Here is a 25053-nt window from a genome sequence, read left to right on the forward strand (position 1 = left end):
ACTTTGACCTTAAAGATAATGGAACCGAATCTCTGAAACCATTAGCATTTTAATCAGTTCGCATTTAAGTTTGGAGGGTGTTTTGGATCACCATCCCTGCTATGAACAGTCATCTTAAACTGTGAAACTTATCACACTGAAAGTATTTTGACCCCCTGAACTCCATGACTATGCACAAGGTCATGGAGAGATCTAGATGGGCTTGGCATTTTCATACCAGAGAACTTGATGGAGTTTAAGAAGGATGTATCTTTCTCCTAGAAAGGAATCCCTACTTACCAACTTCAGGGACACAGTCCTGAGGGTTACAAGATTCTTTCTCTTCTGGTTTCAACTGAGGGTCACAGAGATTGCTTAGGGTCATGTCATCTGACAGGCAGCGCACTTCCCGGACCCGGAAGCCACCCTGGCAGCTCTTGGAGCACTGCATGGCGACAAAAGGAGAGCGTTAAGAGATTTTTGACAGCCCATTAGCCTAGCACATTGGAGGCGCAGATTTTGGAAGATTTGAAACATCTTCAAAAGGAGACCAAATACTAAAACAAACTCCCATGCGTCCAGCAGCATCAACAACCATCAACTCACAGCCAATTATGTCCCAGCTATACCCCAACCACGTCCCCTGTACAACAGCATTTCTCAGAATGTCCAAGGATACCTGCATCCAACTCACCTAAGGAACTTGTTCAAAATACAAAATACTTGGCTAGGGTGGAGCCAGAATCCGGTCTTTCCAAACAAAATGCTGGTTGATTCTTTTGCACACACTAAAACTGATGGGGCGCCTGGGTGGCTCAGTCAGTGACGTGTCCGACTTCAGCTCAGGTCATGATCTCCTGGTTTGTGGGTTCAAGCCCTGCACTGGGCTCTGTGCTGACAGCTCAGAGCCTGGAGCCTGCTTCAGATTCCGTGTCTCCCTCTCTCTCTGCCCCTCCCCCACTTGCATTCTCTTTCTCTTTCAAAAATAAATAAACATTAAAAAAAATTATTGGGGTGCCTGGGTGGCTCAATCGGTTAAGCGACCGACTTCGGCTCAGGTCATGATCTCACAGCTCGTGAGTTTGAGCCCCGCGTCGGGCTCTGTGCTGACAGCTCAGAGCCTGGAGCCTGCTTCGGATTCTGTGTCTCTCTATCTCTCTGCCCCTAACCCACTTGCAGTCTGTCTCTGTCTCTCTCAAAAATAAATAAACATTACAAAAAAATTAAAAAAAAAATAAACATAAAAAAATTATTAAAAAATAAATAAATCAAATTGAGAGTCACTGCTTTATGGCCTCTTCAGTTTAGAGATCAAGAGGGTCCCAGCCTCTGGCTCCTCCCACCAAGCAGGCCCCAACAGCCACTGTCTAGAGTAGGTCACTGTAGGGAATCTACTCCAGGGCTGAGCCCAGTGCCTGCACGCAGTAGGTGGTCTGGCTGTCTATGGGAGGAAAACAAAAGCACGATGTGCTAATGTGATGTCTATAAAGAGCACCATGACTTACCATGCTCCATTCTGTGCTAAACCATTTGGCCCCACAAGGCTTGAGGTGGCATGACTGCTGGCGGGGGGGTTTTTCCAGGAAGGAACATTCATATGGGTCCAACACTTCAAAGGTGTCTACGTTCTTCCTAACACAAATCACCTCCCTCTGTTGGGTCCCGCTCCCACACTCGATGGAACACTGGAGAAATATCAGAGAAGGATGGGTGTCACATGACAGAAAGGGGACGAGAACATCCAGCGGTGTCTGTTTGAGTGCTTTTTATCATCAGTTCAGTGGGGATGAGCCCAACGGCACCTGGAAAATATGACTGGACGAAAAGTTGCAGGTGGATTCCAATTTTCCTAACAGCTCTGTGTTTGGAATGGAGAGTAGGTGCCCTGGGTTATCACAGCGCCAGGATTGTGGTGCCCTCTGTGGTGAGATTGAAACGGTTTCTTTTAGACCACCTCTTTTATATAACCCCTCCCCGGGCACACAGGCAGGAACACATCAGCCTGTCAATTTGGTTGTCCCTGTCCAGTAGATTCTGACACTGCTCATTGTAAAACAATGAACCAACATTCTGATGGCTTTGCCAGGTCGCAGCGCGTGGGTACTGGGAATGAAGTAGTCTCTTAGAGCCCACACACCTGTGGATGAAGGGCTAAATTAAAATTCTTTGGGATGCACAAACGTGAGAAGATCCAAGACTGGGGACAATGCCCCCTGTGGTCAACCCTCCCCTCCCAACAGGTGGCCAGCAGGAAGCTTTGACGTTGGAGTTCAAGCCTTTCACTTCCCAGCTTGGTGGGAAGTGTGCAGGGGGTAGTCACACAAAGAGGGTGGTCAGACAATTACATGTATTGGCGTATTTTGTTAGTTTCCACGAAGACGATGCATATAACTGCTCACCAATTATTCTATTTAAGTATCTGTTACTTTGTAAAATGTTTTCTGTTCACGTTTGGTTGACTCTTAACACTTCTTGATTACAAAAATTTTAAACTGTGATCTATATTCTTCTAGAGACTTTAAATAATCTACTACCTGTATAAGAGCCTCTAATAATTTCTTCAGTTGAAACTCTTAACTTTACCTTTACTGTCTGTATGCAGGAACATAATCGAATTAAAAAAACGGGGGAAAACCCACACATATCTACAGAAGAAAAAGACAAACCCCAAACCAACAGACTATGAATTAAGCACACAGGACATCATAAGCATCACCCTCAGCAATTTCCCCTTTGTGCATCTTTTTGGGTGGGCGGGGCATCCTCATAAGACATCCAGAGAATACGTCTTCTTAGTTTGTTTTTCCTATTTTTTTCCACGTTAGTTTATGATTGATTTGGAGTATATTCAGGTTTTGTCCCTTTCTTACAAATGCTGCAGACAATGACAGCACCGGAGGCAGGGGAGGAGCCTGACCAGGCTGCCAGGCAAAGGTCTGGCCTCCCCTGCAGGAGGCGTGAGTGTGTGTGTTAAAGCAAGGGCGGAATAGGAGACGTGGAAACTAGTCCAGACATGGTCACTCAATAGCTCTGTGACTTTAGCCAAGATATTGCACTTCCCCATGGCTCTACTGTCTCACTTGCAAAGTGGCGGTTTGGAAACCTAATCAGAAAGACTCCTCCCCGCCATGACTGCTCTGAGGGTCTGTGTCTGTACTGAGTGCTTGGCAGAATAGCAGAGTACAAACCTTGACCAAAACCTGAAGTTATTTGATGCTATTTTTAGAAAGTCCTTGAAGAGATTAGGTAATTAAGGGAGAATGAGTACATAGCTCAGCCTTCTACCCTCAATGCCCAGAAATGGCAGAATATTTGCTTTAGGAACAAGTGAATGTATGTGTGTATGGCAGGGGCGGGAGGGGGTGTAATATACGTGTGCATGCACAAAATAGCATTTGAAAACAGGAAAGGATACTCATCCTTGGTGGAACGGAAGTTATGGGGGATACTAGAACGGTGAAAGGCAGCTGAGACTAAATTGAAGAAGCACATCATAGTTCCAAATGCACACGCAGGAGGATGCCTGGCAAGGAGGAGAGTTCAGGTGCTTTGGGTGAGAAGGAATATGAGGAGCGGGAGAGAGGACTCAAGGCAGGGAGAGAGTGGCCGCTAAGGTACTGACCAGGAACAGCTGGGCTGGCCTGACTGTGCCCGGGTGCCTGACAGTAAAGACATCTGCCCCTACTGTCAAAGGGCAAAGTGAAGGCATTCTCAGATTTTCAATGGCTCAGAAACTTACCACTCATGATCCTATTTGAAAGACTTACTGACTAACGGTCTCTAACCAGATAAAAAAGAACCTGGAAGAAGACACACCAGCAAGGACATAAAGCAGAAGTTGGCAAAAGCTGTTGTTGATAATGGATACAGGGGTTTCCAGGGATGATGAAGATGTTCTGGAATCAGAGAGTGGTGGTGGCTGTACAGTTTTGTGGATATACTAAAAACCACTGAATTGTATACTTTTAAAAGGGTGAATTCTGGGGCGCCTGGGTGGCTCGGTCAGTTGGGCGTCAGACTTCGGCTCAGGTCATGATCTTGCAGTTGGTGATTTCGAGCCCCACGTCAGGTCTGTGCTGACGGCTCACAGCCTGGAGCCTGCTTCGGATTCTGTGTCTCCCTCTCTCTCTGCCCCTCCCCCGGTCATGCTCTGTCTCTGTCTCAAAAATAAATCCACATTAAAGAAAATTTTTTAAAGGGTGAATTTTATGGTATGTGAATTATATTTCAATAAAAAGAACCTTTGGGTGGGAGAAAGCTATTTTTAAACCTAAATTTTCTCAATGTTCAGTATTTTCTATAAAATTAGTTAAATTAATATGGAGCTGGATCCAGATGATCTCAAGATCTTTTGGGAGCTATTGTGGATGGAGAAAGTGGAGATAAATAAATGAGGACTTAAGGTTTCTGTTTTCTTTTGGGGGAAGATGTAGTTATAGATAACACAGATAGAAACATAAAACTTTAAAAACTGCTAAATATTTGAATGTTATTACCAAATGAATAAACATAGAATTTATAACTTCCAAAATGTTAGAGGGAAAAATGGAATTAGAGAAACCTAATCAATGCAAATGTGCAGAAAGTTAAGAAGAAACAGACCCAGAAAGCATGGCAATAACCTAAACAGGAAACACAAGTTAAGATGGCAGGGGAAAGTCCAAACATATAACTGATTGCAATAAATGTGAATGGTTAAATTTTAATTCTTAAAAAAACAGAGACTTGCTTGGGGTGCTTAGGTGGCTCAGCTGGTTAAGTGTCTGACACTCGGTTTCAGCTTAGGTTGTGATCTCACTGTGAGATCCACTGTCAGCATGGAGCCTGCTTGGGATTCTCTCTCTTCCTGCCCCTCCCCCACTCCCTCTTGTTCTTTCTTAAAATAAATAAACATTAAAAACAACTCCAAACCACACCAAACCAAAACTACAGAGACTTGCAGACTGGGTAAAAATATAGTCTTGCCTACAAAACGCATACCTCGGAAAAGTACATAAGAAGGTGACGAAGATGCACCAGGTGAAATTCGACAACGAGAAATGAGAGTAATGCAAATATCAGGTAAAATATAATTCATGGCAAAAAGCCTAGAAGAGCAAGTGGTATTTAACAGGGATAACTACTTCCACTGAGCAGTGGGAGCGATTATGTGTGTTTGTACACCCGAAGAATTCCTGCAGTTGTACATTGGCGGATCACTGATCCAAGACCAGATGAGAGTGGAGATATCTGCTCAAGATGCCCGTGAAATCCAGACAGATAGGCAGACAAGAGGGCTGCTCTCAATGGCTAGAGACTGTGAAAGACCCCCCCAGAACAAAGACAATGTACAGGGGAAGTAAACCCAGAACTGGCGGGGAAGATAGGAAACATCTGTGATGCGTCTAGGCACTGATCTAGATACTGGTGGAATACCCTGAGTAGGAGTTGGGCTACTTTGGCTGCAGGTAGAAAAGAGACTCCTTAAGCTTGACAGGTCTCCTTCTCTTGGATTGGCTTGCTCCACAAGCCTCAACAAGGCCGCTGCTAGCACCCGTGCTCACGACTTCCCAGGGAGTCTCTTCCCCCTAAGCCCACACTAAAAGTCCCAGAGAAAAACTCTGCTTGGCTTGGCTTGGGTTACACGTCCCCCCTGGACAATTCACTGTGACCAGGCTAGTGGGGTGTTCCAGATGCAACTATCGTTCAAACCACATCGATGGAAGCAACATTTATTTTTATTTTAGTTTCAATAAATAAGCATGCTCTACTTCATTTTCTCTGGGGACAACATCAGATTCCCAGGGTATGGAGGTGCCAGCAGACCCCAACATCCTTATAAATCCAGAACGAAAACCTTGTCACATTCAGTCATGTCCTGACCCTTTTGGACAACAGGGCAATAAATTCTGTTTCTAATCTTGGCAGAAACAAACACTGCCTTCACCCAGATTCACATCACTCTCAGTTCTCTGAGTAGGTCAGGAGTCAACAGGAGGCCTGCCAGGAAAAAGGACCCTGAGTCCTGCTCCCCTCTCGTCTTGGGAGATTGGTAGACATTCGAGTTGAATTGTACTGCTCATCCTCACCATGTGAGGGCTGTTACAATTTCCCATAGGGCTCTTCCCATTGCCTCGGTTTCTGTGGGTACGTTGTGTAACACAGCTCCTTCTGAATTATCTTTGGGATTCAGGTCCCACGCCCTAAGTGTTTTGCTATCAATAATGACACAGAAATAGCCGGCAGACAAAATCATAACCATGGGGAAAAGGGAACTACTATTTATTAGTTGGTATTCTTATCCTCATGTTTGGATGGGGAAACAGGCCCACAGAGGTTAAGCTGACTGCCCCGAGTCAGAAGAACTACAGAGAAATAGGGCTGGGGTCAGTTATCAGGTGTTATCTGCCTCTGATACCCACTCGGGTAGCACTGGAAGTACTTGGATTCTCTTTCTTTCTGAATTTTCTATATTTTACAGTTTGTATTATAAAAACATTAAAGGAAACTTGAGAAGAAAACATTTCCCCATGTTGTTCATATAAAACCCTATTCTTTGAAGCGGCTGAGATGACATTCATGTATTTTCATATTCTGGTTTTCACTTGCCACTATATCATGTGTACTTTCTACGTCTCCCTAATTATCACTGTTGTTGTTACATGATATTCTAATGAGTTATGATATACCATAATATCCCTACGTGCCCTGCTGTCATGAACACCTCTGTTAAAAAATGCCTTTTTTGCCCCCCCTTCTGGTAATTATTTTCTTAAAAAGAATCCCCAGAAGCAGAGTGACTGGTTAAGGCAAATGAACATTTTTATGGTTCTTGACTTTTATGGCCAAACTGCTTTCCAAGGGGGTTGTATCAGCTTACAAGGACGGGGCAGTCCATTTTTTCAGGGTCTGTTTTTAAGGATACTTAAAAGAAATAAAATTCTATATGGAGCCAGAGGTCCTGATAATGTATAAATCAGGATCATCAGCCAAAAACGTCTGGGAGAACCAGCCAGCCCTGAGAGCCAAATGCTTAGGGGCCCAAGAGCTCAAAGTACTAATGTTAATCATAACGGGGCAGTAAGAAGGAATGATCTTTTTTCCACATTTTCTTAGGGAGCCTGTGTTCAATTCTGGAACACTGAGGGGGAAAAAAAATCAATTGATCAATTCAGTTGCTTTCTTAAAGCATTTGGTATTATCTGTTCTTTATAAGGAACAGCCTCAACTTTTTCTACATGAGCTTCTATTTTCTCCTGTTATTGAGACATAATTGACAACAATTGTAATATATTTAAAATGTACTCATGGGGCGCCTGGGTGGCTCGGTCGGTTAAGCATCTGACTTTGGCTCAGGTCATGATCTCGCGGTCCGTGAGTTCGAGCCCCGCGTCGGGCTCTGTGCTGACAGCTCAGAGCCTGGAGCCTGTTTCAGATTCTGTGTCTCCCTCTCTCTCTGCCCCTCCCCCGTTCATGCTCTGTCTCTCTCTGTCTCAAAAATAAATAAACATAAAAAAAAAATTTAAAATGTACTCATGATGGTTTGATGTACATATGCATTGTGAAAGGATTCCCACAGTCAAGCTAATCAACACCTCCATCGCCTCCCATATTTCTCTCTTTTGTGTGTGAGAACACTTACATTGCATCCTCTTAGCAAATTTTGATGATACGGTATTATCAGTTATCCTCATCGTGTTATACATTAGATCCTCAGAACTTTTTTTATCTTACAATCGAAAGTCTGTCTGTTTTACCCACCTTTCTCTATTTTCCCCACCCCACCCCCACCCCCAGGCCCCGGCAGCCACCGTTCTGCTGTTTCTCTGAGTTCCAGGTTTTTTTTTCAGATCCCACATGTAAGTGACACCATGCAGTGTCTTTCTCTGTCTGGCCTATTTGATGGCCTTCGGGTCTATCTACCTGTGTTGCAACAAAGGGCAGGATCTCCTTCTTTTTTATGGTTGAATAATATCTATCCTACATCAGTTATATGTATCACATCTCCTTTATCCACCCACGTCTCAACAGACACTTAGGTTATTTCCAGATGTTGGCTATGGTGTATAATGCTTCTACGAACACAAAGGTGCAGGTATCTCTTCGAGACACTGATTTTGCTTCCTTTGCATATATCCCCACAGGTAGTACTGCTGGACCCTATCTATTTGTGCTTCTGACACTCAAATACAGAAATACAGACAAAACTAACTTTACTGTCGATAATAATGGCAGCGGCAGCTATGATGTAGAGTGTATTTGTTGTATGGCAAGCAAATGCACTGCATTCTTTATATACATTTCCTTCTTCATTTCTTCTAAAAAGAACCTCATACAGTGCGGTCATTAGCAGCATTTTATAGACAAAGAAACCATGCTAGACCATACTCTCCTGAGGGCAGGGATATTTGTTTTGTTCATTGATGTAATTCATGTGCTTAGAAGAGCACATAGTAGGAGCTCAAGAAACACTGTTGACTGAATGCAGCTCCAAGAGCATAAGTAGCCTCTCCAGGGTCACGGGCAGCACTGCTGGGATTCAAGCCCAGGATGCCTGGGCTACTCCCATTTCTGGTTTCTGACCCCTCTGCTATTGATGCTCTTACCAGAGACAGACAAACACAGCCAGTTCTGGCCACTCACCTGGCTCCAGCTCCCCGCAAACCACTCCACCTTGCCCGTGCAGGGCCCATTGTCACACGGGGTGGCCTCCGCTGGCCGGTTGTTCCCACAGCCTTCCAGGGGCAGGCTGCTGACGTGGTTGGTCATGCACACCACTGAGCGTGTCCGCACTCCAGCCCCACACTCCGCTGAGCACTGAGAGACAGGAGATAGTTCCATTAGAGGGGACACCCCTACAGGCTCGGAAACCACTTTCAAATGATGTGAAGGAGAACTGAACATCTCATTTCCCTACCAACTCTTTCCCTTCGGAGTCTCTGATCACTTTTCCCGCATAGCCTACTCCATTATGGAGTACCAGTATGGCAACCCCGCCCCCCCATCTTAGATTTTCTGGGACAGTCTTCTTTCCAAATATCCTGTCCCACTATTGCGATTCATACGCTTACACACTTGTCAGACTGCCTGTCTTGGCTTTTGCTTTTGAAAACATATCCAGTAGCAGAAGAATGAGAGAGCATGAACACTTGGGCCTCTGTCTACCTGCTGGTAGCCGACATTGGGCTAGTCTGGGGAGACTGGGGAAGTGAAGTCTGTCACCTCATCATTGCCGCCTGCTATTAAGTCCCTGAAGGCCACAGCTGTGACAGTGTTAGGAGACAGCTTGGTATAGAGGGAGAGCTTGGCCCGGGAACCAGGCACATCGGTGTTAATATGTCTACTAGCTGGGTGGCCTGGGGCAAGTGACCCCAGCCCCTCACGTGTTTGGCATACTCACCTGGACAGCTGGCATAGGACAGGTAAGGAATGATGTGCTCTGAGTACAGCAGATGTCCAAAAAATGGTATAAGGGGCTTTAAAGGGTCAAGTCCTATATCTCCACTCTAAAATAGAGAAACTGAGGCAAAGTCTTCACTTACAGCCACAGAACCACCAGTGATTTGTCTCCTATAATCACACTGTTCTCATCTAGTGCCTAGTAAACACATTCCTGAGCCATACCCTAAAGCTCAAAGAGTGTTCTCCATCTGTCTTGAAATACTTTGGAATGCTGCCTTATTTTGCTTCTCATCCTGTACATGCAGACATTTTCTGGACCTCTTTGTTTGAGTGTTCCCCAGATACCTCATGTCCAGCATGTAAAATAATGGAACCCTGCCTTCACCACCAACCCCATTGCTACTCTTGGTTTTCCAAGTTGTGCTCAAATTTCTACCAGGATTCAAAAGTTGACTGTTCTTCTGAGTTCTTGCTTCCAACATCTAGCCAAACTTCAGGTCTCACAGATGTGGTTTGACCACATTTTTTCCTGTTGTGTTCCTTTCTGCCCATGGCTCCCAGCACTACTAATGTTCTTCCCCTGGACTGTGGTCACAGCCTGTTACTCAGCCTCATCACCCTTTCTAATTTGTTGGGCTTCCAGGTGTTGGGACTGCCATGCTGAAAGTCCCCCTGATGCCACCCCATTCCAACATGGATTTCCCCACCTGACATCAAAGCTTTCCTAGAAGATGACCTCAGTCAACCTCAGCCAACCTCAGTCTTCTAGGCTAACTCACCATTATTCTATCCCACACACCTCATGCTGGACAGAGGCAGGGTCCTCCATTCGCCATCGCATGAAGGGCTCACTGGACCTTGGCCATGCTGTTCCTTCTATCTACCTAGAGCGCTCTTCCCCTTCCCCAGGACACACCAAAATCTGTTAAGGCTCAGCTCAGATGCCAGTGAAAACTCCCTGGATTGCCTGATTCAATACTCTCTTTCCAGCCTCAGGATTCTCAAGGCACTCTGCATTCTACCGTCTTCCTCTACCGTTACTTATGTCCTACTTTGCTTTATTCTTTCCTTTATAGAAGTAGGCTCAGTGAAGGAAAGGACTATGGAATCATCTTTAGTTCCTTCTCAGGTCAGCACCTAACTTATGGGCAAATCCATGAATATCAGTTGAAGAAATGAATACAGACTTGGGTCCTTCCTTGCTCATTTCTCTTCTGTAACCAGCACGTTCCAACTAGGAAAGTGGCCCTTCAGAGCTCAACCAAAGCCTGTTCTAATGGTTTCTGCTGGGTCTTCCCTTAAAAACAGAAGGGAAATTTGTTTCACTAATGTTACTATTTTAAAAAATAAGCAAAAGCAATGTGATTTAGAAAAAATTTGAGGAAAGAAAAAATACAACCCTGTTTCCTTATCAAAATTTTCATTTTCTTTTTTTGTACATTGCTGTCTAGTCTTGCAAAATCACAGCCCAGGATGAATAATCAAACATTTATATGACCACTGCTGGGCTGGGCCTGACTCCTCAGGGAGGAAACTCTTTGTAGCTTGAAGGGGATTAGAATATGCCACCCCAAAATATGCTGCTTTGACCTATTTTTAATTGAAGGTGATTGAGAAACATCAGATCCAGGAAGGGCTCTCTGCCTTCCCCCTTCCTGCCTAAAAGCAGTGCAGAAGTTTCCTGTGAGAAATTTCTGCCTAGTACCAGGAAGAAAACATTTTTTTTTTGAGGGAGGGTACAGAGACAGAGGGAGAGAAAAAGTCTTAGCCAGTCTCTATGCCTAATGTGGGGCCCAATGAGGGGTTTGATCTCATGATCCTGAGCCGAAACCAAGAGTCAACACCCAATCGACTGAGCCACCCAGGTGACCTAAAGAGAACATTTTTATACTTGCCATTGGGGAGCTAATGCCAAGAGGAATGTAGACAAACTTTACTAAAATAACTCTAATCCTCCATTAGTTTCCCCCATTTATAGACAAACTTAACTAAAATAACTCTTATCTTCCATTAGTTTCCCCCATATATTTCTCAGCCACTTTCCTACAATTTACTGTCCTGGAAGCCCCAACGCCTTTCCTTGGTCTAGTCACTTCTTCAAAATTTACCACTCTTTGTTAAAATGGTATATAAGCCCTCAGTTCTAGCTGCTTCTTTGGGATTTTCAGTTCTTTCTTATTAGGCTCCCTGTGCCATGTAAAAAAAAATTAACATTAAAGAAAATGTGTTGGCATTTCTCTTGTTAATCTGGCTTTTGTTAGTTTAATTTGTAGGCCTCCATTGCAGAACTCAAGAGGGTAGAGGAAAAGAGCCTTTCCTACAGGCTCACAAATGCTTTGCATGACTTATACTCTATCTGCACTGTTATTGGGAATTTGAGCTAATGAGTCAGTCCTTTTTACAAAAAAGAAAATCTTTTCTTAGAGTAATTGGAATATTCTAGGCTAAAGGGTTTTTTTTGTTTGTTTGTTTCAGCTGTATATTATCTGGTCTCTTTCTTAGCCTCAAACACTCAAGATAGTTAAATCCTCCTGAAGAATACAAGGTGAATTGAATCTAAGTTATCTTCCTGTTTCAAACCCTAAGAATATTTCTTTCCATGTAGTTTCCATTTGACCTACTAACTTAATTTCTGCTTTCCAAACCAAGTCATATACACGCATCTGGGAAAATGTCCTCAGACTCCCATGTGCTTAATTTAAAAGAATGTTACGGGTCGAGCCAAGTACCCAATGAGAGAACATTACAGGGATGAGCCGTATAGAGGAGCTTGACTTTAGCATACAACTGCAGCGAAAAGCACAACACATTTCGACTTGAAAGTAGGTACCCACCCCAAACCTGGCTCAGGAAGTCTCTCAGCAGGAATCAGGGGGAATCATGGATCCCTACCAGGAAGCACAGACTACCCTTCAACTTGAGGCACCGAAACACACCCACTCACTGTCCCTGAAGGATGTGCCTAAAAGGGCCAGATCCTCTTGGTAGTCAGAAAAGGACCTGACTCCTAACTGAACCTCTGGGCCGATAAAACACTGAGAGGCATCATGAAATGCCTAAGCAGCCCTGTGGTGAGGACTGTCCTCTCTCTCCAGCTACAGCCGAAATGCTAAACTTGGCCCAACTGGGGCTTGAGGGACTAAGAGGCCGTAATGGCTATTCCTGAACTTCAGGTTCCTGTATCATCTTCTGTAACAAAAAGCTCAATGTTTTGTTTCTTCTCTTGGAAAATGTCCTTAAGATATGAGGGTGGTGGACTTAAAAAAATTAAAAAAAATTTTTTTAAACGTTTATTTATTATTGAGAGACAGAGAGAGACAGAGCGTGAGCAGGGGAGGGGCAGAGAGAGAGAGCGAGACACAGAATCCAAAGCAGGCTCCAGGCTCTGAGCTGTCAGCACAGAGCCCAATGTGGGGCTTGAACCCATGAACCGTGAGGTCATGACCTGAGCTGAAGTCGGAGGCTCAACCGACTGAGCCACCCAGGCGCCTCCCCCCAATTTTTTTTCTGTTGTGACTAAATATTGCACGTGTGTTTAAACTTGTCACTAAAGTTTACTTTTTGAATTAAAAAGTCAATGATGCCGATGTCTCATAAGGTCCACCCTCAATTAAAAGGAGCTGCAAGGATATTTTTAAGGTGAGTCAGTGAGTCAGAAAAACTATATATCCCTGGAAGTTTAAGAGAAGATTCAGATGTGAGTTTACAACCTCAATTCAATCAGGTAGAGATTAATTAACTTTATTTGCAATCGGGCAATAGGATGTGTTCTGGATCCTTTAAGTGTTTGTAAACTTCACTCACACTTTCTCTAATCTCTCCCACTTGAGCTAATTAAATGGAAGCTGGATCTCATTCATGCCTGGCATTAAGTGCTCAACATATGTGTCTTCCAGTTGCAAAAAAAATTGCCTGGTTGAGACTACAGCTTAACAGGGTTGATTGTGAGACCAAGCCACTACTCACATGTGAAAGACTGCCACCAGCTGGTCATTCCTGGGGTCTGACCCTTTTTGTGAGGCTAAGTCGTGACTCAAAAGCCCACTCAAGGTCCCAGTCTCATCTAGGTCATGGTTTCGAATATGTTATCCCTTAATGCTCATTCAGCAACGTTACCAATGAGGAAACTGAGGGTCAGAGAGCGGCTTGCTCAAGGTATAATGAGAAATAAGCCCTTGGGGGAAGTGATGCCACAGCCAGTGCACTTTCCCCAAAGCCAACCGCAACCCCTTCCCACTCATCCACAAACATTCAGGAATAATGACACATTCTAGGGGTAGATAAACCAAATTTCTTACAACACAGCGCTAAACTCACATGGCTTAAAACGTCTTTCCAAAGAAGAACAAAAAAGTTCTCTTAACAGAAGAATGAAGTGGTCACCCCTTCCTCCATTTAGAATTTTAAGGCACGAGTTAGATCCATCAAGTACTTATGTTAAAATGGAAAGTAAATTTACATTAGAGGGAAATTTACAAGTCTTTTTTGGAAGGGAAATAAAGAATAGGGGTCGATTCAGTTATAGTAGACAGACAATAGCTGAGTCTAATTAAAAGTCATGCTTTAAAGGTTTCTAATGCCATCAACATGTTTATAATTAATACATATGTGAAAAAAGAAGGCTACCAAATTATACATATGTAGTATTATGATTTGTATCTTTCAAATATGAATGAGTACAAAAGAGATATGTATAAAGGGCGCCTGGGTGGCTCAGTTGGTTAAGCTTCTGACTCTTGATTTCAGTTCAGGTCACGATCTCACGACTGTGAGACTGAGCCCTGTGTCGGGCTCCATGCTGAGCGTGGAACCTGCTTAAGATTCTCTCTCTCTCTCTCTCTCTCTCAAAAAAGAAAATTCTCTCTCTTTTCCCCTCTCCCCTGCTTGCATCTTCTTTCTCTCTCTCTCTCTCTGAAAAAAAAAAAAGCTATGTATGTAAAGTATGTTATGAATAGGAAAAAGCTTGACAGTAGCTTTTTTTTAAGCTTACAAATCTTAAATTATTATCTGCTAGTGAAGAGATTTTTGGTATACTTTTCTGATTTTTTTCATATTTTTTTATAATAGTATATGTTACTGTATGACCAGAAAAAGTGAATATTATTTTTTGTCCATAACTACATTAGCTCTTTAATTGGAAATACATATTATTTTTTTAAAGTTTATTTATTTTTGAGAGAGAGAGAGCCCCCATGTGTGAGCGGGGGAGGGGCAGAGAGAGAGAGGGAGAGAGAGAATCCCAAGCAGGCTCCACACTGTCCGTGAAGAGCCCAACATGGGGCTCGATCCCACAAACCTTGAGATCATGGCTTGAGGTGAAATCAAGAGTCAGATGCTCCACTGACTGAGCCACCCAGATGCCCTGGAAATCCGTATAATTTAAGTGAAAAACTCTGTGAGAGAAAATGTTTGCAAATGCACATTAAAAAAGCAGAAAATGGCATTTTTACTATTTTATTAAGTGGAGGTAAGTTATTAAGTGTGTAGTCATATAAGAACTTTGATTAAGGGGCGCCTGGGTGGTGCTCTCTCTTTCTCTCTCTCAAAACAAATAAGTGAACACTAAAAAAGAATGATGATTAAATATTCTAGATTAAATATTTGAAATGCATTAGAAACTCAGTTGTCTTGCATTGCCTATCTTTGCATATAGCCTATTATTAACTACATTGTTTTCTGTAAATAATTTTCTTTGCATTCTAGAATAATGACTGATCAAGACGAAGCATTTGCTGAGAAAATAATTTCAGCTATTTTAGCCTTTACACAAGCATTCTGAAACTTTCGTTTGCTCTAGGGAATGTGAACCTTCAGAAAAATTTCTAAGTTTCTAGTCTGTTTGGACATATAAGTCATTGGATATTCATAGAAGAACTTATTACCTTGAGCACTGCATATTCTTCATGAGGTTACATACAATGGATTAAGGATTAAAAGGGTTTAAGTGCTCCAGACTTCAAGCTATTTTGTTCCTTTGTTTCATAACTTAAATTGGTATCATAAATTCTGTTTGTATCATAAACTTTTGTATTATAGGACACCGATATTTTAGCTGAAGGTTTTATGTATATTTGACAAAAATTATTTTCATCTAATGTTATTAAAAATTTTTTTTTCAAGTTTATTTATTTTGAGAGAGACAGAGACAACGTGAGTAGGGGAGGGGCAGAGAGAGAGGAAGAGAGAGAGAGAGAGAGACAGAAACCCAAGCAGGCTCCTAGCTGTCAGTGCACAGCCAGATGTGGGACTTGAACTCATGAAACTGAGATCATGACCTGAGCTGAAACTGAGTCAGATGCTTAACCGACTGAGCCACCCAGGTGCCCCCATCCAACGTTATTTTAAAGTCTTCCCTACAGAAAAATGAAAGCCCAGTGTCATTCTTTTTATTCATCTGCTTGTGCACTAAGTTTGCCCAGTTTACTCTGAACACAAATGAGTTCTGGGATGGCTAGAAATCCAATACTAAACTCACTAATATTCATTGGGGTGCAAAGGAGAACTAATATCCTTTCACACCCACTGCTCCCTCTTGGAGCCCCTCGGTCTTCCTATAAGGATGGAAAGCCCGCGAGAGGTCGTCTCTGGGCCTTTTCCCCAAAGTCAGAAATTACCCTCGTAATTTTTAGTAATCCTAGTAATTTCTAGTAAGTCTAGTAACTTGTAGTAAGTCTCGTGGTTTCTAGTAAGTCTGGTAATTTCTCGCGGGCGATTTGTCTTGGTGGTGTTGGGGCGCCCGGTAACACGTGGACCCTGGGCCCGGCTCCAGAACCCAGTGTGCGGCCGCCATGCTCACCCTTTCACCCCACTCGGTGAGGAACCAGCTCTTCGCGCAGGGCCCCATGTCGCAATTCTCAATGTCGTTGGGCCGAAGCTTCATGTTGCACTCCTCATCATCAACCACGTCCCCGATGTTGCTCACACACTTCACGTCTCGAGTCCTCTGTCCCACCCCGCAGGGCACTGAGCACTAAAACACAGCAAGATCACGTCAGTGGAATGGGCCTCTCTAGCTGTGGTGCCCCCATCCTGGTCACCTGCCACCTGAGCAGGGGACCCACTGTGTGGCTGGGTTCCTCTTTCCCCCTCCCCCGCCACGCAGTGCTGTCCGAGGGGAGGGGGATCCCAGCCCTGAACACTTCACAAGTTTTTTTCTCTAAGACCTTCTCGGATGTCCTGCCTACTCTGCTGCTCTGGGCCTCAGTTCTATCATCTGTAAAACGGGGGTGCAAGACGGGAAGGACCTGGCTTCTCAGGACACGCGAGAGCGATGAGACGCGTATGCACGTGACTCGCGTGGGTTCACCCTTCAGGTTGGCCGTGGGTGGCTGGAACACTCTCCCAAGCCATCGGTCTATTCTGTGGGTTGCACAAAAGTCCTTCCGGAAGCACTCGGAGGGGTTCCCTCCAGGAGACCTCAGGGCTGTCCTGATAGGTCTCGGGGTGGGGGCGGGGTGGTGAGGTGGGGGTGGGGAGGCAGTGAGCGCTGCGGGGCGGGGGGGGGGGGGGGGGAGCTCTGGAGCGGCGCCCCGCCCCGCCCCGCGTACCGAGGTCCAGTCTGTCCGGATCTGCCACTCGCTGCATATCTTGAGCTGGCAGGTGCTGGTGGTCTCGGGCTTCTCCAGGTGCTGGCAGCGGTAGGGCTGCACCGTCAGGCTGCGGTTGGCATACACCTGGCGGCACAGAACCTGGCGATGCTGCATGCCCAGGCCGCAGGTCTTGCTGCACTCGGACCACTCTCCGATGTCCCAGCTAGCTCCGGAATGACAGAGAGCGACAGGGACGGGTCAGCGTCGGTCCGCAGGAAGACAGCCAGACCCCGCCCGAGCCAGCCTGCATGGAACCGTCAGAATCCTTCCGGGTGAGGCTCGTCCTAGAGCATTCTTAATGGTCGGCCTGAGGGCCATCGGACTCCGTAAAGGAAAGTAACCCACTTTGGAACTTAGAAATCTTATTCCAGTATTCCTTTTTTTTTTTTTTTTTTTTTTTCTAGTTACTTGTCAGTTTCACAATCCTCTGCTTTGTCATTCAGTTAAATAAGACATGGAGCGGGGTGCCTGGGTGGCTCAGTCCGTTAAGCAGCCGACTTTGGCTCAGGTCATGATCTCATGGTTCCTGAGTTCCAGCCCTGAGTCGGGTTCTGTGCTGACAGCTCAGAGCCTGGAGCCTGTTTCAGATTCTGTGTCTCCCTCTCTCTCTCTGACCCTCCCCCATTCATGCTCTGTCTCTCTCTGTCTCAAAAGTAAATAAACGTTAAAAAAATTTAAAATAAATAAATAAATAAATAAATAAATAAATAAGACATGGGTGCATGCTCATTACCTATGAGAATGTATCTGTTACTTTGAAGATTACGTTTGGACCCTTCTTAGGGCCCTTCCCCCATCCTTCTGCAAGTGTCCTATTTATCATTCAATAGCCAGCCCCGACCTCTCCTGAGACTCTTTACCCGACTCCTCCTGGCTGGTGTCTTTGTGACTCGCCTTATTCTGTGTACACAGCTCACCTACCTCACTGACCACGCTGGACTGTAATTCTCTGCTTCCCTGTCTCCTTTCCTCGCCAGGCTAAAACGTAATTGCTCCTAATCACCAAAGGCTGGCTGGTCAGGGCTGCAAGTTAACTGCGTGCATCCCAAGACAGGTGCGCGTGTTGAACAGACTGCAGCTTATGCACAGACCAAGTCTCATGTTCCTACATCAGATGTACACAGATTTAAAAACCGGATTGTATCTGCGACTGAGGTCCTATGCACGAGCAAGCAGAAGTGACCCGACAAAAGGCCACCTGCACTGAGAGGCCATCTTACAAGGCTGGGCAAGGGAAGATGTTGCAGGGTTCCTCCTCAGGGGTCGGCTTCATGCTGGAGTCACAGTAGCTCTCGGGAACCTCTTCGTGGGTGTTTCTGTGTACACAGCGAAAAATTGGGAACTGCGATCCTGCAAACACAAGAAGAACTTCTGAGGGACCGTCCCGCACACTTGACTGGTGGAGATGCCCAGAGATACCCAGGTACCGATGAAGAGAGGCCACAGAAACGGAACAATCCATACGCACACACACGGGCCGCCAGGCACTGTGAGTGCAAAGAAGGGTAGGAATAGTCACTGCCCTCGGAGAGCTTACGATCTCTTTGCGGACACGGCTGCTAGAGGCGGGCAAAAATAGTTTTCGTAACAGTTCAAGATAGCACTAGGCAGGAGAGAGATTGTGAGCACTAGCAATAACCGTTTGCAGGTTTTCTGGAGACATCACAGAGAAAGGGTCCCAGAAGCCCCAGCTGGATCCTAGAGAACGGTTGGGTTTGGGCAGCTGTGTGCACATGTGTCTTGGAGGGAGGGGGCCATCCAGGCAGCTGAACATGTGCCTGTATGATGAAGAGGCAGGCTGAAGCAGAGAAGTAGGAAGATTTAAGACAGGCTAGAGGAGCAGCTGGCTTCCCCTTTGGAAAGCATCTCACACATTCCCCGAATAAAGTACTGATCCAATGGTATTTTTAGGTATTTGAGTGGATGTCTGCTTCCCATGAGACAGTGAGCTTCTCAGAGACAGAACTCATTCTTGTCCATCCCTGTAATCCCAGTACCTAGCAGAATAACAGCTGCTCAATAAAAATGCTGAATGGCTACTTACCAGAGATCTAATATTTGTTTTTATTACTTTGCTACAAAAAATCATACTAACTTCCTCGGGGTTTTTGTTGTTGTTGTTTTGTTTTGTTTTAAACACTTTTTTAAAAAAGTTTTTATTTATTTTGAGAGAGAGAGAGAGAGAAGGGGAGAGGCAGAGAGAGAGAATTCCAAGTGGGATCTGCACTGTCACTGAGGAGCCAGACTCAGGGCTCAGAGTCACAAACTGTGAGATCATGACCCGAGCTGCAACTAAGAGCCAGACGCTCAACCGACTGAGCCACCCAGACGCCCCTGTTGTTTTGTGTTAAATACACAGTTGAGTTTCACTGGCTTCATGTGGATAAATCTGTCTTGGAGAGAAAGTCAGAATTTGTTAAGTGAGATCTGTCGCTTTCAAAAAAAGCCCTTTCAATTCTGCCTTCCTCTCTCTGCTGCTCCCTGGTGGCAGCTCTGGAGTATTACTAGTGAAGGTGTACAAAGAGAAATGTCATCAGGCCAAACAACGGTCTGAAAAATAAGATGCTTCTTCACAAATAATTGCCTGTCCCCGCAGCCAACCCCCAGTCGAGGCCACTACACAATTCCTGCTGGGCAGAACACTATCACTTATTCTACAGCTCTGTCTTAGCTCTGTTGCTAACTGGACAGGCGTTCAGAGTTTCTGAACTTCCAACTTGCTACAATTTAATTGAAACTGGAGGGATAACTTTTAACATAAAGGTCACAGTATTTCATCAGCCGTGAAAAGTGTGTCAATGCTTGGTTCAGCTGATCTTGTGTGATGACGGAGCCAGAGGGAAGTTCTCGTAAGAAACTCGACAGTTTGTAAGACAGTTCTGAATCTGAAATGGTCATGTGTTTCAAAACCACTCTGCTAGTAAAAATTTCTAATGCGGCTATTCCTTGAGACCATTATTTAAAGTCATGTCTCAATTGAGTATAATTGTTAGCTGAGTAAAAAAGCAGTACTGACTTTTCCCTTAAATTAATTTAATTAATAGGAAGCAAACAATTTTTGTGGAATTGAGTTTTGTCTAGTGACATACCTGCTTCCTTTAAGAAGAGATTTTTAATTAAATTCAACGAACATGAAGCACATCGTGCTCACTTCACAAAGATGAATAAGATTCCATTCATGCCTTGCAGGGTATCCATTTGGGACCCAGCTATTAAGGGATTAAGTAAAAATCTTATTATTTATCCCTTCGGACCATGTGGGTCTAACTTTTCTGCTAGCAAGTTTGTGAACTGGAAAGCAAAAGTAACTATTCCAACGACACGGCACGCAAATGAGGGGGCAATTTAATATCTTCAGCTAGAAGGATGCAGGTAACCATAGGAATGCTCTGTGCCTCGGAGAGATGGGTTCTGCTTAGGGCTGTTAGCACATGGCCACTGCCTGCCTCCCCCAACCCCTTACGGCCTTTACAGAGCGCTTGTCCACCATGCAGCTCCCGTGTTCAGTTGAGGACATGGGTTCAGAGGCTCTCTCTCTGATGGTGAGAAGGCACCAGAGCTCTAGTGACTCCAGTGACCACAATGGTTTCTTTCTTTGTTGATCTCTGCAGAGAGGGGGACTGTCACTCAAAATGGCACCTGGCCATCTCTTCACTGTACAGCGTGCCATTCAATTATGCCTCTAATTGCTGGCAAGCAAGAATGGGGTGGTGAGGTCAGGTGCTGGCTGGGCTTCAGGCAGCAGGGAAAATCTGGGATCGTTTTAGTTGGGTTTTGTGTTGTGTGTGTTGATCAAAACAGGACTCCGTTATCCTGGAGGAGGGGACAGTGCCGCAGGTAATCCAAAATGAGTAACTGAGGCAAGTCAGTGAATTCAGGGGACAGTATATAGAGGCTGGTGAGGCACTGTGGAGAGAGGGACAAAATACGGAGCAAGAAAAAAATTAAATCACCCTAGTCGTGGTACCCTAGGAATCAACGGGGCCAAGCCAAAATTTTGACCAGAGGTCTGGGCAAAATGCTGGATGGAGTCCAAGCCATCTGGGATGCTCGGGGCGGGGTCCCTCTCTGTGATGGTGATATCGTGATGCTGAAAGCATTTTCCCAAAAGGGAGGTTTTCACACGAGACGTATGGAAACGTGTGGTCTGGTGAGCTCCACCAGGACTGGAGGAGGTCTGTGTAGGGACAAGTGGTGAGGTTGCAGGGGGCGTGGATTTGTGTTGTGCATAAAAGAGCTGGGCGGCACCAGTAGGCTCAGAAGGTCCTGGTCCCGGCACATCTGTCACTACTGCTGAGCAAAACACTGCCGCATCCACGCTGCCTCGTCTGTCCTGCAGGTGTGGCCACTGCTGCCGGGAGCAAACCTTTCAGGGAGCCAAGGAGGGGCATCCCCGGCTGCTGCCATTTGTCACGAGGGAGAGCAAAGGGGCTGCGAGTACAAGTTGCGGGGGTGGGGGACAGTACATCTCTGCTCTTGTTTGATTTCCGAGGCACGTCTTCCGTGTCTCTTTGACTGGACAAGCCGTGCTGTTTATCAGGGTAAAGAAGAGAATGCACAGGTCATCCCGGGCATCCGAGGGGCAGATGACGTGTGTATATGTGTGTGTGGGTCCACAATGCAAAAGAGAAAGACTCTATTAAGGACGTTAAACAAGATAATATGGAAATCTAGAGAAAAAGATTCTTCAGTTTTGAATACATAAATCCACGCTCTTTCAGCTACGGATAAAACACAAGTAAGGCAACACTAGCCTTGCGTATCTAAGATATAATGAAGATGTAAAAGCCACTCTTACACGCTTTCTAAAAGCTGTCTACACCCCATTTGAGATGTGGTGACAATATATTCGTTAATTCAAGAATCACCTGAGGGGTGCCCCCGTGCGTGCTTGGTACGATCCCAGGTGCAGGCAACGCAAAGTGTGTGTACACGCGGGGGGGACCGCTAGGCCACACGGAGCTGGGACAAAAATGTGTCCCGAATTGCCGGGAGGTCCCATGGAATAAGTGGGACCTTGCAGAATTGGGAAGGGCTTCCCAGAGGAGATGTATCTGTGCCAAATCAGCAAGTGTAAACAGTTTGTTGGCTCCATACCAGAGAATAATAAGGGAGGCAGATTTTTTATCTCAGTGCGGATCACACAGACTGGGGTTGGCTGGGGGGAAGATAACCAGAATCTTTGGAGATGGGGTCCCTCCATCATGCCTGGTACAGAGCAGATAAGAGACCTGTTGAATGACCACCAGGGTAAGTGGCATCTATTCAGTGAACACAGGACTGTGTGAGCAGCATGAAGGGGCAGCTGGCAAATGGCACAGCTATGTCCTTATCCTATTAAGTCCCCAAGGCAAAACCGAAAGGTCTCTGGACAAGGCTACATCGCACCCTCCTGGAAAGGCTGGGCCAGGCGATCTTTACGGACGTGAAAGGGAAGAGAATCTCCCATACATGCCATCCTTGAAATAAAACCACATGACAACAAGTTTTATTTTTATAACTTTCCCTCGTTTTTACCTAGCACAAATGTAAGCAGTTCCTCTAGTGGGCACCACACCACTAACTACAGAGTATTTGGTAAGAACACACTTGGACCCTGAGTTCCTACGTCACCTGCATTTTTGTACCGCTCACCTCTTCAGATTCATGGATGGGTCCTCACTAAAGTGGTTTTGGCCTTAATGTGTAATCATCTCTAGCTTTCTGCCTCTGTTAAGACACATTCTATAGGCATTTCATTTTTCCTCGCAGAGCTTGAAAAAGAGGTTAGCCCGGCGAATCTCCAGTCCATGTTCTTTGCACATCAACTAAGTAAAAGCACGATAAAACCTGCACAATACCAGCCCCATAAATCAGTTCTCTGGTTGTCGGTCATCATGGGACTGGTGGGGTTCCAGGTGGGAGGGGCTCCGGCTCCCGTGAAGAACACCCAAATCCCATTCTCAAAAGCCACTAAGCCAATGTGCTTGGGAAAAAGATAAAGGCTTTGAGGCGGTGGCGAAAGGCTTTCCGGATTTTGTGCCTTCAGGTACAAGCCTCTTGAAGAAAAGAAAAAAAAAAAAAGTCCCCAAACCAATATTCTCAGTGTGCCACAGTTTCCTGTCCGCAGAAACTTTCTGAGATACAGCCTCCCGGTTTCTGTGGTAACCTCCCCTCAAAGCACAGCTCTTCCAGGGTCACCAATAGGACTTCATTACAAACAGAAGGCTATTACTATGCATTTGGTATCCCTGCATCACAGTTCCTGGATGGTCACAGGCAAATCCTTGCCCTGGGGATCTAGGCCACCTTAAAACTGGGAAACAGCATCCATTTCCAACCAGGTGCCACAGGTTTGAGAAGGGGTTTCTGGACACTACATTCCACATCTACCTTAGCTTTGGGGCTTTCCAGGAAACAGGGCCGTGGATCGCCTTCACAGTTCAGACCGAGACTGATACTGACACGCTCGCACACAGCCACGCTTTGTTTTGAGCCTATCACGACCAGCTTTACGTAAATTTCACCTGCACACCATCCACTCTTCTCCCCAGTCCTGTAACTCTTCTCTTTTCTTTGGTTTAGGGAGATGCCCCGGGTGCCCTCTGGTGTGCGGTCTCCCTTCCTGCAAGGAGTCCACAGAGCTGGCGACATTGGGCTGCAGGCTTGTCCCTGGGGTCTCAGCAGACGGGGTCGGGATAACGGGATGATACAGGATGAGGATTTTACAGAAAGGAGAGAGATGTGAGTGCTGGTGAGCCTGAAAGCCAGCTAACACCTCAAGCCCAGTCAGCATGCTTTTTTCTGGAATCTCAGATGTGAGAATGAGTTTTGTCTGGTATTTGTGTGACCTTACGCTTTGTGAGCACATTCTGTGGCCATTAATGAGTGTGGCATGCAGGAGAGGGTTAACTCAGGGTGCTCGGACCCTGCACACTCCAAAGAAAGGCCCATCTTCAGGACCGGTCCCTTGAGCCCGTGGAATATCCAGCTGACAGGGGTGTTTCTCTATGTCTTGGGACCACGCTGTATCAGTGTGACAAGAGAGTTTATGCCAACAATGCGATTCGGGTGAGTGCCTGTTTTTCTGTGCCTGAGGTCTCGGGCCATGTCCTGTCTCTCAGTTTGACTTCTGGGTGCCAATGTCGGTAACGTGGGGGCTACGTGCCTATGCGACTGAGCCACAATAAGCCCCCTGTACACCAAAGCTCGAGGGGCTTCCCTGGTTGGCATTACTTGGCTCCTGCGGTCACCCCTCATTGCTGGGAGAATTCAGTGCATCTATATGCAACTGTCTTGGGATGGGACACCTGGAAGCTGGCCCCTGGTTTCTCCTGGACCTGGCCACACGCGCGTTTTCCCTCTGATGATGCCCGTCTGTATCTTCTCACTGTGAAAGTTGCAAGCATGGCAGCTTCTCTGAGTCTTGCATGTCCTTCTCGGGGATCATCAGGCTTGGGGGGGGGTCCTCGGGAGCCTCAACACAACGTCACACCAGTGACCAATCCCCCAGTCAGGCTCAAGGAGGGGAGGGTTTGCCACGTGCCTCGAGCCCAGCTACGGGTTCCTCACCGGGTGGTGGGGGTGGGGGGGCAGGGATCTGCGGACACCCTCCCAGCCCACATCCGAGCTCACCTTTCCCACAACTCGTTGAGCATTCTGTGGTCCCGAGCTGCTTCCAGTTGTGGTCCCGGCTTCGCCGTGGGGACTGCGGTGCCGCCGGCACCAAATCGTCCGGTCGATGGGGAGAAAATCCATTGGGATGCCTGACTGGGAAGGCCTGCGCTGATCCTGAGGTGAATACTTCAGGCGCCCCACCATCTCCTTCCTTCTCCTCGGTCCTCTCTTTCTCTTCTCGCTCCTCCTGGCTCCTCCCATCCGTTACCAGCTGGCCGTTGAAGGGCTCCCCTAGGAGAGGCAGGTGCACACACAGAAGAGAGATCGGTCTGGACACTGAGTCCCACGGAGGAGATCCCTTCAACATTAGAAATTATGCAGAATACCACCGTTTCCAATTCACAACACATGTGTTTAAAACATGCAGATGCTCATTTCCCTAATATCCAAACCATTATTAAAAGCGAATAAGAGAAAGACGGATGTCTCAGGAGGAGAAGCAGGCAAG

General features: G+C 45.9%; 1 protein-coding gene across 5 annotated transcripts in view; it reads right to left on the reverse strand.

Annotated features, from left to right (window-relative positions):
• THSD4 (thrombospondin type 1 domain containing 4) overlaps positions 1-25053 on the reverse strand; it is a 571917-nt gene that overhangs the window by 12765 nt on the left and 534099 nt on the right. For all 5 annotated transcript variants that reach the window (XR_009606663.3, XM_060620985.3, XM_060620986.3 and 2 more), the window contains 7 exons: positions 24564-24836; positions 18170-18299; positions 16908-17112; positions 16157-16330; positions 8602-8775; positions 1485-1664; positions 280-424 (listed from right to left, as the gene is read on the reverse strand). Coding sequence is in view for 4 of the 5 variants with exons in the window: in XM_060620985.3 (XP_060476968.1) it covers positions 280-424; positions 1485-1664; positions 8602-8775; positions 16157-16330; positions 16908-17112; positions 18170-18299; positions 24564-24836 (1281 nt within the window). In the remaining variant the exon portion in view is untranslated. The remainder of the gene's footprint in view (positions 1-279; positions 425-1484; positions 1665-8601; positions 8776-16156; positions 16331-16907; positions 17113-18169; positions 18300-24563; positions 24837-25053) is intronic.

Source organism: Panthera onca, chromosome B3 (assembly GCF_046562875.1).
Source record: "Panthera onca isolate mPanOnc1 chromosome B3, mPanOnc1 haplotype 2, whole genome shotgun sequence".
NCBI classification, from domain to species: domain Eukaryota; kingdom Metazoa; phylum Chordata; class Mammalia; order Carnivora; family Felidae; genus Panthera; species Panthera onca.